Source organism: Ovis aries, chromosome 22 (genome assembly GCF_016772045.2).
Source record: "Ovis aries strain OAR_USU_Benz2616 breed Rambouillet chromosome 22, ARS-UI_Ramb_v3.0, whole genome shotgun sequence".
Taxonomy (NCBI): domain Eukaryota; kingdom Metazoa; phylum Chordata; class Mammalia; order Artiodactyla; family Bovidae; genus Ovis; species Ovis aries.
This window is the reverse complement of record NC_056075.1, coordinates 32,861,864-32,877,806: the sequence shown is the minus strand read 5'-3', so window position 1 is coordinate 32,877,806 and position 15,943 is coordinate 32,861,864. Positions and strand designations below refer to the sequence as shown.

The following is a 15,943-nucleotide window of genomic DNA, read 5'->3' as shown; positions in this document are numbered from 1 at the left end:
AATCTGCGCAAATTTCCTTTGCAGGAAAATCTCAGGGCGTCTACACAGAAAAACCTGAAGTTAAAAGCTGAGATAAATCCCCCAAAGGGCTTCTCTGGTGGCTCAGTGGTAAAGAACACTCCTGCCAATGCCAAGAGATGTAGGTTTGATCCCTGGGTTGGGAAGACCCCCTGGAGAAGGAAATGGCAACCCTCTCCAGTATTCTTGCCTGGGAAATCCCACGGACAGAGGAGCCTGGCAGGCTACCACCCATGGGGTCACAATGAGTTATACACGACTGAGCAACTAAGAGAATAAACAAATAAGTCCCCCTCAGATGGAACACTGCACTGCCAGGCCCTTTCCCTGAAGCGGGGAGAAGGGAACCTCATGGAACCAGGTGCTGGCAGTGGAAGAGGCCAGCAGGAGAGGTTTGCTTTCAACCAAAGGGTGGCAAATATTTGTGATGAATGGCGCAGAGGGGCAAATAAATAAGTAAATAAAGAGAATTGGTGTTCACGGAGTTGGAAGTGAGACTGACCCTGGCCCGGCCAACCCAGCTTTGGGCCTCAAAGGTATTGGATACAGCACCTCTAAGGACCAGAAAAGTGAATAAGACCAAGCCAGCCTGGATGGGGAAACATGGGCTGGCATTGGAGGGCCCCATCTGTGAGGAGGCCTGGAGTACAGTCCCGGCCAGGGGCTGCTGGCAGGTATGGCTGCAGGCGAAGCAGAAAGGAATGCAGAGTCCAGAGAGAGTCAGAACCACAAGCCAGGAAGTGGGGTTCCCAGCTTGAGAGGCAGAGAACGAACTTTGGGGGAAGCCCAAACTACTTTCTAACTTTGGACGGGGTTGGGGATGGGGGGGTGGGGGCTTTATGTTCCACTAGGTCTGCAGCAAGCAGTCTTAATCTCCCTTTTGAAAATGCAAAGTGTGTTTACCCAGTAAATAATTTAAGAAAGAATATACACTTGAAAGAAGACGTCCATTGAAACAGCCAGGCTAAACTGCCTCCAGGCAAAGCCTGCGCATTTGCATGCTGCCTTCCATTAAGCGAGCACGCTGCGGCTTTAAAAGAATGCAGAGCCAAATTAACAGGAATGTGGGCCCGGAACATCAAGGATTCTCCAAGTTTACATTCTGAATCACAGTGCTGTTGATACAAGATGAATTAACCATTTACTTTAAGGCTGAACTCACAAAGTACTATTGAAAATACTGATCCCTGTGTGGAACCCAGGGAGCGGCTAATCTTTCCATTGCCAGTCTCCTCCCCCTCTGGAAACAAGCTCCAGCGTGTGGCAGCTGGAATCACAGAAGACTGGTTGAAGGGAAGGAGGCAGGCAGGCACCTGGTACAGCTCTCTGCTCTCTCACCGGAGGAACCCAGGAATTCCACCATCTCAGGCGTCTGTTTTCTGGGTGCTGACACTCGCCTGCCCCTTGATGTTAGATGTGACCATGTGACCTATCTTAGTCAGTGGAGTGTGAGCAAAAGAGTTGGGCATCACTTCTGGGTGGAGGCATTTAACTTCCAGGGTTTGACTCTCCAGCTGGCTCTTGCCTTGTTTTGTTTTAGGAGGGTGTACATTCTGGGAGGGGCTTCCCTACTGGCTCAGATGGTAAAGAATCAGCCTGCAGTGCAGGAGACCTGGGCTTGATCCCTGGGTTGGGAGGATTCCCTGGAAAAGGGAATGGCTACCTACTCCAGTATTCTTGCCTGGAGAATTTCATGGACAGAGATTACAGTTCATGTGGTTGGAAAGGGACGAACACGATTGAGCGACTGTGGTGCTGGAGAAGATGCTTGAGAGTCCCTTGGACAGCAAGATGATCAAACCAGTCGATCCTAAAGGAAACTAGTCCTGAATATTCAATTAACTGTGGAAAATTCTGAAAGAGATAGGAATACCAGACCACCTGACCTGCCTCTTGAGAAACCTATATCCAAGTCAGGAAGCAAGAGTTAGAACTGAACATGAACAACAGACTGGTTCCAAATAGGAAAAGGAGTACGTCAAGGCTGTATATTGTCACCCGGCTCATTTAACTTATATGCAGAATACATCATGAGAAATGCTGGGCTGGAAGAAGCACAAGCTGGAATCAAGATTGCCGGGAGAAATATCAATAACCTCAGATATGCAGATGACACTACCCTTGTGACAGAAAGTGAAGAGGAGCTAAAAAGCCTCTTGATGAAAGTGAAAGAGGAGAGTGAGAAAGTTGGCTTAAAGCTCAACATTCAGAAAATGAAGATCATGGCATATGGTCCCATCACTTCATGGGAAATAGATGGGGAAACAGTGGAAACAGTGTCAGACTTTATTTTGGGGGGCTCCAAAATCACTGCAGATGGTGACTGCAGCCATGAAATTAAAAGACGCTTACTCCTTGGAAGGAAAGTTATGACCAACCTAGATAGCATATTGAAAAGCAGAGACATTACTTTGCCAACAAAGGTCTGTCCAGTCAAGGCTATGGTTTTTCCAGTAGTCATGTGTGGATATGAGAGTTGGACTGTGAAGAAAGCTGAGCGCTGAAGAATTGATGCTTTTGAAGTGTGGTGTTGGAGAAGACTCTTGAGAGTCCCTTGGACTGCAAGGAGATCCAACCAGTACATCCTAAAGGAGATCAGCCCTGGGATTACTTTGGAAGGAATGATGCTAAAGCTGAAACTCCAGTACTTTGGCCACCTCATGCAAAGAGCTGACTCATTGGAAAAGACTCTGATGCTGGGAGGGATTGGGGGCAAGAGGAAAAGGGGATGACAGGATGAGATGGCTGGATAGCATCACCAACTCGATGGACGTTGAGTTTGAGTGAACTCCAGGAGTTGGTGATGGACAGGGAGGCCTGGTGTGCTGCGATTCATGGGGTCGCAAAGAGTCGGACACGGCTGAGTGACTGAACTGAACTGAACTGATTTATTGGAAGGACTGATGCTGAAGCTCCAATACTTTGACCACCTGATTCGAACAGCCAGACGACTCATTGGAAAAGACTCAGATGCTGGGAAAGATAGAAGGCAGGAGGAAAAGGGGACGACAGAGGGTGAGATGGTTGGATGGCATCACTGACTCAATGGACATGAGTTTGAGCAAGCTCTGGGAGATGGTGCAGGACAGGGAAGCCCAGCGTGCTGCAGTCCACGGGGGCGCAGAGTCAGACATGGCTGAGTGACTGAACTACAATAGTGTTCTGGGAGTGGAGGTTCAGGATGATGGAGACTCACTCCTTCTGCCTGGATCCCTAAGTCACCCCAAGGAAGACCATTGCCCTGGGGGCTCAGCATGACCCCTGGTGGACCAGTATGAAGCCAGTGAGATTGAGGGGGGGGGGGTCACTGAAACTGCAGCATCAGTTATACCGGGTGATGCACTCCTGCCCCAGTTCTCCAAGATAGGGTGACTGGCCAAGCCAGATGAGGCTTTGGTTTAAAGCATCACAGATGCCAGGGTATGATGAAGGCTCATATGGGCTTCCCAGGTGGCACTAGTGGTAAACAAGCTGCCTGCCAACGTAGGAGATGTAACAGATGTGGGTTCGATCCCTGGGCCAGGAGGACCCCTGGAAGAGGACATGGCAACAACCCACCCCAGTATTCTTGCCTGGAGAATCCCATGGACAGAGGAGGCTGGCAGGCTGCAGTCCATGGGGGTCACAAAGAGTAAGGCACGACTGACGTGACTCAGTATGATACAACTTCTTTGTTTGAAGAACAGGTTTTTTGTCTCTTGGTTTTCAGAAGCTGAGAGCCCCTTTGCTCCCTTCTTGGTTATAAGACTTCACTGAAGACTCAGCTATAACCAGTGCTAGTGCATGCTGATGAAAGTTTCAGCAAGCTCAGGTGGGCATTCTGCTTCCCATGAAGAGCAGACACATGTTGGCTGCATTCATTTCTCCATTCCAAACATCTGACACTACCCCTAGCTCCAGGGGCAGAGCTGTGACCTACGATAAGAGGTCACCGTGTTCCACGCTCCTGACCACAGTTACTGTACCAGAAGCAGGCACGTGAATGAGGCCTGTGCAACTGAGTGAATGGCAGAAAGTTTGCTTAGAATATGAAGTCGCCTGCACTGTGTGGTGTGTGGATGTCAGATCTGGATCTGCTGCAACCCTTTTATTTCCATGAGTGAAGCCAGCTTCTAAGAAAGAAGCTGACCCATGGAGGATAGCAGAGTTGAGGGAAAGGCAGAGAAATGCAACCCCAGTCCTGAAGACATGGTGAACCTCTCTATCAAACATCTTTCTTTTGGACTTTCAGTTACAAGAGAAAATAAATTAACTATTCCTGAATTCAGTTTAAGCTGCATTTTCTGCTATTTGAAACCAAAAAGTAGTTTTAGGTTGATTCACCCTGATTCCAAAACCAAGTCCTTGACCTACAGGAGGCATATTTTCCTCACCTCTTCCAGGAGAATTTCCCAACCACACCCCTTGTTCACGCTTGGATTTCCCTGGGCCCCTCTCTCACCACTAACCACACAGTTTTATGAATTTTCTGTTTCTGTGCATGTTTCCCCAGTGGAAAAAAAAAAGTGACCCTTCGACGATCTGAATCTCCTTTGTCTTTTGTATTCCCAGTGGCCAAAACAGAGCTCAGCACAGACATTCTCAAAAAAAAAAAAAAAAAAAAAAAAAGGCTTGCTGAATGTATGAATGAATGAAGCTCCCCTGGAGGTTGATGTGGTTGTCTTCCTGGTTTTTAAGGGCTGCTTGTAGACACGCACAGCTTTAGGAGTTAGTTCTTAACCACCGCCTCCCCCTTCCCCACAACCATGAAGCATGCCAGCTGCGTCTAAGCCTCTTTACAAGCCTGCATTCACTAGCTGGAGACGGCAAGACATGCCACAGGTTTAGGGTCCTGTCCAGCACATGCTTTCCTGCCTGGCCCACCAGGCCTGAATAATGACACCCTACCTCTGGGTTCTGACAGAACAGTAACAATTGGCAGGATATTTAGCAACCAGGAGAACAGTGGGGGAAGGAACTTTTAAAAAACAAGGGCCAAGGGAAGTCTCTCCCAGTTCTGCATCCAATTCCACGTTAGTCTTCACCAAAAAGAGATGAAAATAGGAGCAGCAGAAATGGTTCGTTGGGAATCAGCCTCTAACACTAACTTTAACTGTACCTGGCTGCCTCTGAACTAGAGCTGTGTGTTTGTTATGGCCTCTGATAACATCCACCCAGGGTCTTCCAGGTCCTGTGTCTTCAGGAGGAATCTCCAGCTTTACCCCAGGGATTCAGGTGGGGCACCCCGCCCCCCATTCTCTGATTCCACAAGTGGACACGTGATCCAGGCAGGCCCAGCTAATTAGTTCTCTGGCCCCTGCAGAGCACTATTTAGGAATTGGCATACCAACCAATCCAGATGGAGTCCCATGAGGACTTTTCCTAAAAACTCAAGAAAAAGGTACTCTTTTTACTGGGAGTGGCTGGACAGACAATGGAAGCCTAGCACAGAGAGGCTGGAGGAAGATATGGGGGGGTGGACATGCGGCGCTAGTGGTAAAGACCCACCTGCCAATGCAGGAGACATAAGAGATGCAGGTTCAATCCCTGGGTTGGGAAGACCCTCTGGAGGAGGAAATGGCAGCCCACTGCAGTCTTCTTGCCTGGAGAATCTCATGGACAGAGGAGACTGTCAGGCTACAGTCCATAGGGTCGCAAAGGATCAGACATGACTGTATGGACTGAGCATGCATCAGCATGCACGCACCACCCACACATGGAGGGTGGAAGGCATTCTTATCACCACGCAGCAGGGGAACCTGCCTGAACGATGCCAACACAGAGGAACACGGAGCCAGGAGATGAGAAAAAGATGGACTGTGAGGGCATTACTTGAACCCCTGCTGTATGCCTGAAGAGTCACATTTAAACCTCCTAGTTATAGGAGCCAAACGATTCTCTTTTGATTAGAGTAAGTTTGGCTGGGGATTCTCTCTTTCAGCCATACTGTACTGAGTTGAAGAGCCACCCCTGCATCCGTCTCACCCACCTCAAATCCAAGTCCATCTCAGAACCTGATCTCATCTGGAAACAGGGTCTTCTCAGGTGTAATTTGTGGAGGATCTTGAGTTCAAGTCATCTTGGGTGTAGGTTAGGCCCTAAGCCAATGACGGGTGTCCTTAAGAGAAGAAAGGACACAAACACAGGGCAGAAGGCCTTGTGAAGTCAGATGAAGACTGGAGAGAGGCTGCCACAAGCCAAGGAGTGTGTGTGGCCACCGGAAGCTGGAAGAGGCAGAGAAGAGCTCTCCCCAAGAGGAGGGAGCATGGCCCACATTTCTGTTGTTTCAAGCCACCCAGGTTTTTTTTTTGGTGCTGTGTTATGGCGGCCCTGGGACATGAATATTCAGAGTTCTCACATCCACACCAGGATGTGAACTTGGCCGTCCGGTCTCAGCCTTCACAATGACCAATCGTTCTCCACTGCTCCACACCCCTGTCCTCCTCTGAGGTCAGGACAGCTCCTGTCTGATTCGCTGGAAGCTCTGCATACAGCTGTGGGGCTTACAAGCTTCAGGAGCAGTTGGTTCTTTCATCTCAGAATGAGCTTTCCATTCACAAACAGAGTGGGCAGTGGCTCAAAGCCATGTGAGATGAGGGACCTGAGGGGGTTCCTCCCACAGAGACTCCTGTCTCTGGGATAAGACATTTAAAACAAGAAGAAGGCCAGATGCTATCTCTGGCTTACTAAGCCATCATCTGCCATTCTGAGTCCATATTTACTGACCTGCTTTTAGAAGTGGTCAGTTATACATGAGTCCTGAGAGAAGAGGACACAGGAGGGATAGTTTTTTTGTTTTTTTTAAAATAATTATTTATTTAGGCTGTGATAGGTCTTAGTTGCAGCATGTGGGATCTAGTTCCCTGACCAGGGATCAAACCCAGGCCCCCTGCATTGGGAGTTTGGAGACTTAGCCACTGGACCACCAGGGATGTCCCAGGAGTGACAGGAACCTTTATGTGGCACAAAGAGGCTAGGTCCTGAGTGAGGACGAGCAGCACTTTGTTTTCAAGTTTCTACTTAATTTTACAGGGATCCACAAACCTTTTCTGTAAAGGGTCAGATAATAAACATACGAGTTTGCTGGAGCCGCAGTAACCAAGCACCACAGACTGGGTGGCTGAAATGTGTTGCCACACTTCCTGGAGGCTGGGCGTCCTAGATCAAGGTGTTGGCAGGTTGAAGCCTCCCGAGAGCTGGGACAGTGAATCTGTTCCATGCCTCTCCCCCAGCTCCTGGTGGTTTGCTGGCAATATCTGAAGTTCCTTGGCTTGGAGAAGCATCACTGAGATCTCTGCTTTCATCTTCACATGGTGTTTTTCCTGTGTGTATATCTGCATCCAAATTTCCTCTTTCCTAAGGACACCAGTCGTATCGGACCAGGGGACTACCTTGCTCCAGGAATGTCTCATCTTAAGCAACTGTTTTTGCAAAGATCTTATTTCCAAACAGGGTCACATTCTGAGGAACTTCAATATATGGATTTGGGGGAAGGGCACAGGAGGAAGTAGTGAACACACAATGCAACCCACGGTGGTCAATGTTTTAGGCTTTGTGGGCCATACTGCCTCTGTTGCAACTACTCGACTCTGCCTGTGAGGTGCAAAAGGAGACCCAGGCCATGTGTGGACCAGGGAGTATGGTTGTGTTCTAATAAAACTTTCTTCACAGACCCTGGGATTTGAAGTTCATGTAATTTTCCCATATCAAAAAATATTCTCCTTTTGATTGGTTTCCAGCCATTTCAAAGTGCCAAAACCATTTTTATCCCACGGGCCATCCAAAAGCAGACAGGGGGCTAGGTTTTGCACGCTACCGGTGGTTTGCGCACTCCTGGACTCAAAGCTAAAAGCTATCGAGGGCACGTTCTCCTCCGCTGGAGACTGTGGTCCTTGCACGCTGTGCAGATGGGGACAGCAGGTCTGGCCAAGTCCCTCAGCAGAAGAAAAGAAACCCGGAGTCCCTGCCCCGTGGGAGCCGACAGTGTCACAAAGAGCAATCAATTACAGAAGCCTCACAACAAAGGCCGTCATTAGGGGCTGGGGACAATTTGTTGTGCACCCACAATCCTGGGTTGGCCTGAGGCGACCTGGAGCAAGTCACTCCAGTTTCTTCCGGAGCAAAAGCATCCTATTCACCAACCACCCCAGGGAGAAGAGGATTAGCTCATTAAAGATTATACAGCATTTTGAAAAGGTAAAGCCTTTATATGCGTGCAGTTGGCAAGTCATTCTCTGAAAGGAAATGCACTTTCAGGAGAGGGGACAGGCAGGAGCAAAGTGGTCAGAAGCTGGAGGAGCTGCCTGTGGAGCCTCCAGGGGCTGGATAGGGTGGAGGAGGTGGTGTTCCCCCCACCCCCACCCCAAGCCCACCAGACTTCTGGATCCCACAGGCTGGTACATCTGGGTCTCACGGTAACACTGTCCCTGGCAGGGCGAGCCTTCCCTCTGAGGTGGCCTCATGAACATCAAAGGCAAAGGGAGGGCATCCCATTGGCTGGCTTGAGGAGACCTTCCCAGCCCGGGAAGGCAGCCAGCAAGTACCTGTCAGAGCCCATTGATAAGTCCGCCTGGGTCTGATCAGTGGTGTGTAGTTACACTGCACTCTGTGGGGCCAAACACACAGCACATTTCAGCCCGGGCAGTGCGGCCTGCTGCCACTCTTAAATATGGACTTGATGACGGCAGGGGGCCTGGAGAGCTTTGCTGGCTACCAGGCTTTCAGAGAGGATCAGGGCAGCTTGCTTCAATCAAAGGGCTTGGAAAACAGTTGAAGAAAATGAAGTGATGCTGCAGCTAGGTAAGTTACACGTAATCTCTCCCAGGTTTGCAGACTCCCAGAGCTGGAGAAGGTCTCCATGACTCTAAAACTAGAGTGTGGCCTCCGGAGGCCTTGAGAGGTGGAGGGACATGCCCAAGGTCAACCCTGTGGGGCCCAGCCACGTCTTCAGACCCCCAGGCCCATTCTGGGTTCACTGTGATCCTCCTTCTCACGAGAGTGGCCGGGGCCACCATGGCAACTGCACATCACGGCGACTCGAAATACGTCTTCTGCCAACAGGGAATGTTCACCAAAATCCAGGAACACAGCTCAGAACCTATCAGTCTCTTACTGAGCCCAACCCAGTGCCATGTCTGTATACTGGGTTGGCTAAAATGTTTGTTCAGGTTTTCAGTAACATCTTATGGAAAAACTTGAAGGAACTTTATGTACAACCCACTGAAGAGAGGCATGGAAGGATGGATAACAGTGATTCCCAAACGCCAGGGCGAAGCTGAAGATGAAAAAAGAACGACCTAGGAGCCTCTGTTCTTTTTTTTTTTTTTTAAAAAAAAGGACAGATTAAGTGTTAGTCCCTTAGTTGTGTCCGACTCTTTGAGACCCCCACAGACTGTAGCCGACCAGGCTCCTTTGTCCATGGAATTCTCCAGACAAGAATGCTAGAATGGGTTGCCATCTCCTTCTCCAGGGGATCTTTCTGACCCGGGGCTAGAACCCAGGTCTCCCGCATTGCAGGCAGATTCTTTACCATCTGAGTCACCAGGGAAGGCCTAAACCCAGATTACTTGATTTCAAGGGTTGCCCTTTCCTCTGAGATTGTCCTTCCTACTGTTTCTGTGTGCAAATGCCCTTTATTTTAGGGAGTGTCGGTGATAGCAGATGGTACATTTTTTTCCCTCCAATGTCCTTGTTTGGGCATTGGAAATGTGCTCTCTCCTTGGAAACTACTCTCTCTTACTTGGCAAAATCAAAAGTGGACAATCCTCCTTCAGTCCCCTGTATAAAAAGTCCCAAATCCAAGAAATGTCAAAGTTTGTGAACCCCAGAGCTGGAAAATCCCACCCAGCTCTACCCTCTGGAGAGTCCTCCTCACACTGTCACAGTGTGGTTGCCATGGTGATGCCAACAGCAACATCAGTGACGGTGATGAGAGCTGCAGCCATACCATACCCACAAGCTCATCTGAGTGGGATGTGGACTCCCAGCCAGGTGCCGTTCTGGCATTTTCTACACGTTGTTGAACCCTTACTACAATCCCATGAGGTGGAGATTATATCATGCCCCTTTGGGCAAAGGAGTTCCCTGAAGCCCCAGCCCACCTCTCCAGTCTTATCTTCCACCCCTGCTGGACACACACATAATAAGGTGGTTATTTACGTAACTGGCGTGTCTCACGTTCTCTGTCAGACTCGCCTTGGTCGTCTGAAGGCAACTCTTGGACATCTTCATCCTTACACTCTTCTCCACGCACACAGAAAGTGGGCGCGCAAGTTAACTTCTGCTGCTAGCACAGAACACTGATTAACCGAAGCCAACTCTTTACTTAGTGCCTGGTGTAAACACACTGTGAGCTACTCAGATAATAGTCATTGCTACTCGGGAGCATAGTTCATCAGCTTTTTTTGGTCACTGGCAGACTGGTTGTGCCCTTTCAGCCCCTCTCTTCTAGGTAAATGCCTGAAGACCCAATCCCTCAACAGAATCAGGGAAAGAGGAAGGCTACTCACGCTCCTCTCTGCTTCTCCTGCTGGGTGTCCTGAGGGAGATTCCTCACTCTGCCGGGTCCTGCCCTATACTGTGAAGCAACCTCACTGCCCTCCTGAATGAGCCACTCCCCAACCCCTCCCTGGCCGAGAGTCTCCCACCTCCCTTACTCTCCAGAGAAGCCATGAGCTACGTTTGGGCAGAAGTTAATCAGTCGCCTTCATTTCTGGAGCCAACTTCTGGGACTCGAATCTGCCACAAACCAGTAGGGCAAATTACTTCATTACTTCTCCAAGATTATGTCCTTGGCTCTTTTAGTGTGAAATATTCTTTATTTTGTGGAGTGATGGGGATAGTAGATGTCACTGTTTTCTTCCAGGGTCCCAACTTGGACATTGGAAATATACACTCTCTTTGGAAAACTAGTCCCTCTTACTTGGCAAAATAAAAAGTGGAAAATCCTCCATCAGTCCCTCTGTTTAAAAAAAAAAAGATGAAAGTACCAATACAAAGAATCTGAAAGGTCCAAAGAACCAATGCTTCAGCCTCATCAGAAAAATAGGGTTAATAATAGCAGTACCTTAGTCAATTAATTACATGAATAAATAAGTGAGTTAAGTCAACATCAAGTGCTTGGACCAGTGCTTGGCAATAGTAACTGCTTAGAACTGAACTATAATAGCTATTATTTTATTGGGGCTTCCCTGGTGGCTCAGACGGTAAAGAATCTGCCCACATCCCCAGGTTCCATCCCTGGGTGGGGAAGATACTCTGGAGAAGGGAATGGCTACCCACTCCAGTATTCTTGCCTGGAGAATCCCATGGACAGAGGAGCCTGGTGAGCAACAGTCCATTCACTCCTATTATCTATTGCTCACTCGTCTCCCAGCAGTGAGTCCTGAAATTCCTCCTTGTTTGGCTGCTCCTTCCCCTCCAGTAGACACGCCCCATCAGATGCCTTAGCCTGGAAGGCCTTCACATTCCTCTAGTGATTCCTGGAGGGCACATCCCATTGCTGGCCTTGATTAGGTTGCCTTATGGGGTCCAGGCTCAGCCCATCTCCTGGAAGCCCCATCTTCAGCAGCTCCTCAGTTACCCAGGAAGTCGGAGGCTGCCCTCCCCAGCTGTCAGTTTCCCTAGAGACGCGCCTTGACAGCCAAGATGCCTCTTCTGGATCGGGGCTGCTTGAGGTCACACGGGTGGAGACAAGGCTGCCTTGGCTTTTGTGATGGGCTTTCACAATATTTCCTGCAAGATCTGACATTAGATACGTGTCTCCTAAGAGTCACGGATTTACACCTTTTTTCTTTCCTGATGTTGGGGGAATAAAACATTTTGGCAAAGGTTTATCAGCCATCTGCATCTCTGTCAGCTCCTGAGAGATGTGGTTATGTTTTCTAGATCATAATATAAGAACTTCTCTCTTTCATCCAGATTTGATTCTGTGACTGAATGGGATATGTCTTAACTCATATCCTCACTGTGCCAATTCTGGGGCCATGTGTCTTCAGATCCTTCTCTTATGCCTTCACTGCTTTGCTCTTTATCATAAAGAAACTGCCTCCACCACTACCCTAACCCCGGCTGCTCACTGCGTTCAGCCAATGGGAGGTGTTGGCAGAACAGTGAGGGGGGAGGGAGCAAGAAGTCAGGGTGTTTCTCCCTTTCTTTCTCTGCCTTCCCACCAGTTCCATCTCCACAGCGGCTCCTCACAGGCCCTCTCTGCTGCCAGCTCCCATCAGGTGACCTTCGCTCTGGGCTCCGGGCACGCCGCTCCTGACCCGGGGGAGGGATCTTCTGCTGACATGAATCCTGGGCTGCTCTGCGGGAGATACCCAGCAGGGTGTGCACTGTCTGCTCAAACTTGACTCTCCTTCACCATCTTTCACTCTAAACTGATTTTTTTTAAAGTTTTTTAAAAAATTAATTTATTTTAATTGGAGGCTAATTACAATATTGTAGTGGTTTTTGCTGTACATTGACATCAATCAGCCACAGGTGTACATGTGTCCCCCATCCCAAACCACCCTCCTACCTCCCTCCCTAACCCTCTGGGTTCCCCACAGCAGCATTATCATTTCTGAGCAGGTGAGCCCCAGGTGAAGAAGACCTCCTCTGAAGGCTTATTTAAGATAAGCACAATGGCTGACTCACACTCCTTTGGGAGGGAGGAGGCTGGCACAGGGTGACAATCAGCTAGCAGGAGCCCCATGTTTGCGCAGGTGAAGCCACGTCCCCTGCTGGTGGTCACCTGCTGGCCTGGGAACACGTGTAATTCTCTTCTCTAACCAAGGAAGGAAGTTTGGCAGCAAGGAGCAGGTATCTCCAGTCTGAGGGCTGTAGGCATCAGGAGAGGGGACCGGAGAACTGGGCGTGCCTGCCCTCTTTCTAAATCAGGGCACTGCTCCTAGTCGCTCTGGGGATGGAAAGTTGGCTCAGTACAGCTGGATCTTCTTTTTTGCCAAGAGAAGCCAGAAATTGTGCTCTTTCTGCAAAATCTCTCAAGTTTTAAATATTGGCAACTAAGAAAAAGTTTTCCAAAACACTGGGCAGCCAAACAAAGCACATGTGTCTATGGGTCAGAGCGGTCCTGATCTTTAGCCTGTGACCTCCAGCTAGTTATTAAGGGGTGAGTTAGAAGGAAGGGGGTGGGTCAGGGAGCGCCTCCTTGCCCTACATTGCTGGAGATTCTCACAGAGGCAGGAAGAGCCCAGCCCTCCTGACCCTGTGGAAGTCTGAAGTTCAGCCTTGGTGTGAGCATCAATAACCAGGGTCTACACTGAGTGCATCCAACTTAGCCCATAACTGATTCCTAACCGCAGGGTCGAGGGCTAGAGAGAGAGGTCAACAGAAGCCAGAAACAAGCTTGTGTGTGCCTTCTGGACCTCTCACGAGGCGATGAAATGCACAGGCAGAGGTCAGGACTGGACCACACATCTGCAGCCCCCTTGATCCTCACAGCCTGGAGAAGGCGCTGGAGAGTCTGGCTGGTGACTCAAGGAGGAGGGTGTACATCTGATGCGCAACACCTTATAAGCCAGTGCCCTCCTCATTGGAGGCAGAGAGGTTTGGAGGATGGCCCCTACGCTCAGTCTATTGAGTCATCTGGTGAAAAATAATGTGACTCCATTTTCCCTTTCCTAAAATGGTAGTAAATACACGTGACCCAAGCATCCCTGAGGATGTTCGCTGACAGCCACATCTGTGGACTTGGTAAAAATAAAGGAATTAAACTGCCAAGGAGTAGAGTGGCCTTTGCACTCTTTCTCAGGCTCATTGTTTGGCTGTAATAAACAGAAAAACCAAAAGTCAGAAACCAAAAACCAGAAGTCAAGAGTGATCTTTAAAGAAACTGAGCCATGGAGCAGCCTGAATCTTAGAAAGAAGAAGCCATTCTTTCCTCTGCCATTCTTTGGAGGTACTGCCTTCAAGCTCCCTGGCCTTAATCTTCACACATGGATGGTGAAATCCAGCCCTCTAACTGGCTACTAGACAACAGGAGCACCCTAATTATCAATATAAGGTGGTACCATAGGAGGTTCCTAACTGAATTGGGTACAGCTTCAAACTAGGGACTTCCCTGGTGGCGCAGATGGTAAAGCGTCTGCCTACAATGTGGGAGACACAGGTTCAATTCCTGGGTTGGGAAGATCTCTTGGAGACGGAAATGGCAACCCACTCCAGTACTTGTGCCTGGAAAATCCCATGGATGGAGGAGCCTGGTAGGCTGCAGTCCGTGGGGTTGCAGAGTCAGACATGACTGAGCAACTTCACTTTCGCTTTTTCCCAAACTTCCCTGCTGAACACTTGTCAGAAGTCCAGCTGAGGGAAACAGTGTTGATTGAGGGGCCCAATGAATGGGGTCCACCTCTCCTGGAGGCACAGGAGTCTCCCCTGGAGCAGCGGAGGCCCCAGGAGTCTCTACCACCTCCTAGGCTTAGGTTTGCGTATGCGCGCTTGGCTGTGCTTAGCTCCACACCTCCTGCTTATGCTGAGGGGCAGTACAAGACAACCTTGGGACGGAACTTGTATTTCCTGTAAGGATGCTCTTGAACATGTTCACTACTCCGTACGGCGTGTGCACCTGCAATGGGGTCCCATGGGACGGTGTTCTTTCTGGGGCTGTGTTTTCATCTCATGGATGTTGACTCATCTAACTGAAACCATAGGACTTCCCTGGTGGGTCAGTGGTAAAGAATCTGCCTGCAGTGAAGGAGAGATGGGTGCGATCCCTGGGTTAGGATCCCCTGGAGGAGGAAATGGCAGCCCACTCCAGTGCTCTTGCCTGGGAAATCCCATGGACAGAGAAGTCTGGCTACAGTCCACGGGGTCATAAAAGGGTCAGACACAACTCAGTGACTAAATAACAACAGAAACCATCTTCCTCTTCAAGTGGCCTGCCAGATGCCTAGAGATAAATCTGTAGCCCGCTTCTCACAAACCCATGAGCTGTCCCACTGTTTGTGTACTAACCTCCCTCTGGATGTCATTTACTATATAGAAAATTTATTGTATTGTATACATTTTTGCAAATTGCTATAAATCCTTTTGGGACCAAGACAGGTTTATACCCAGGCACTAAAGAACTAAGAAAACAAAAAGAATTCACATTTTTGTGGGTTGGCTACTTTAATGATTCTGGCTTTATTTTCTCTCTTATCCCCCAAACAATTCTGTAGTATTGTGATACTTGGAAGGCAAGTTTACACGTTTACTGAAACAATAAGATAATTTCATTTTTCCCCCTTGAATCTCTTTTCATGGCTAGCATGGGGTGGTTTCCAGAACAAACCCAAATTTGGGACTTGGGGGCCCCTGGGATCCCCTGTAGCCAAATACAGTGGATCACGGGTTCTCTTTGTTTTGGGGGATTTACTTCAATTGTCTTAATAACACGGACCTCTTTTGTGGAAGCAGAAGGCGTTCCCAGCAAATGTTGGCTGCAGATATGCGAGCCAAAATGTTACCACGGTCACGGCCCTTCCTTGAACAATCTAAAGCATCTTTCTCTCTGTATATATTTGGTTTTTCAGAAGCTTTAAAGCCTAGAAAACAATCATAGCTGAGGCCATGTCTGAGATGGCACTAAAAGAACCTACTCAGAGACAGATAAAAATAATGAGAATCTTTCTGTCAGGAAAGATTTAGAAAATATCAGTGGCATTATTAAAATTTAATTTTGTACTCAGCTTTTTGGTTCTCCTTTCCAGTGATAATGAGCAGGACTGCACACCTCCGCCTCGATAGTACTTGTTTTGTGCAATAAATTCAGCCTTCCAGTCTGAAGACATTTCAGACAACAGTTTTGACTGCTATAGGCTTATTTTTCACCCTGTGCTGTGCTTTGAGTCTTCCTATAAAAACCAGTTCATGAGATAATTTTCCACAAGGCCAGTAGAACTAATAAAAATCAATTTTGCCCAACTGGTTCAGAGAAATCTTGGGAATAGCCAAGGCAGAA

At 48.7% G+C, this 15,943-nt stretch overlaps 1 protein-coding gene across 6 annotated transcripts in view; it reads right to left on the bottom strand.

Moving 5' to 3' along the window:
- The window catches only part of VTI1A (vesicle transport through interaction with t-SNAREs 1A), a 385,337-nt gene that overhangs the window by 15,164 nt on the left and 354,230 nt on the right, over positions 1–15,943 (bottom strand). For 2 of the 6 annotated variants that reach the window (XM_042238557.2, XM_042238558.2), the window contains one exon: positions 1–15,943. This exon is cut by the window's left edge and continues 2,629 nt beyond it. The exons of the other annotated variants lie outside the window; for them this stretch is intronic. In XM_042238557.2, coding sequence (XP_042094491.1) covers positions 15,883–15,943 — 61 coding nt within the window. In that variant the 3' untranslated portion in view covers positions 1–15,882. 6 annotated transcript variants of the gene reach the window in all.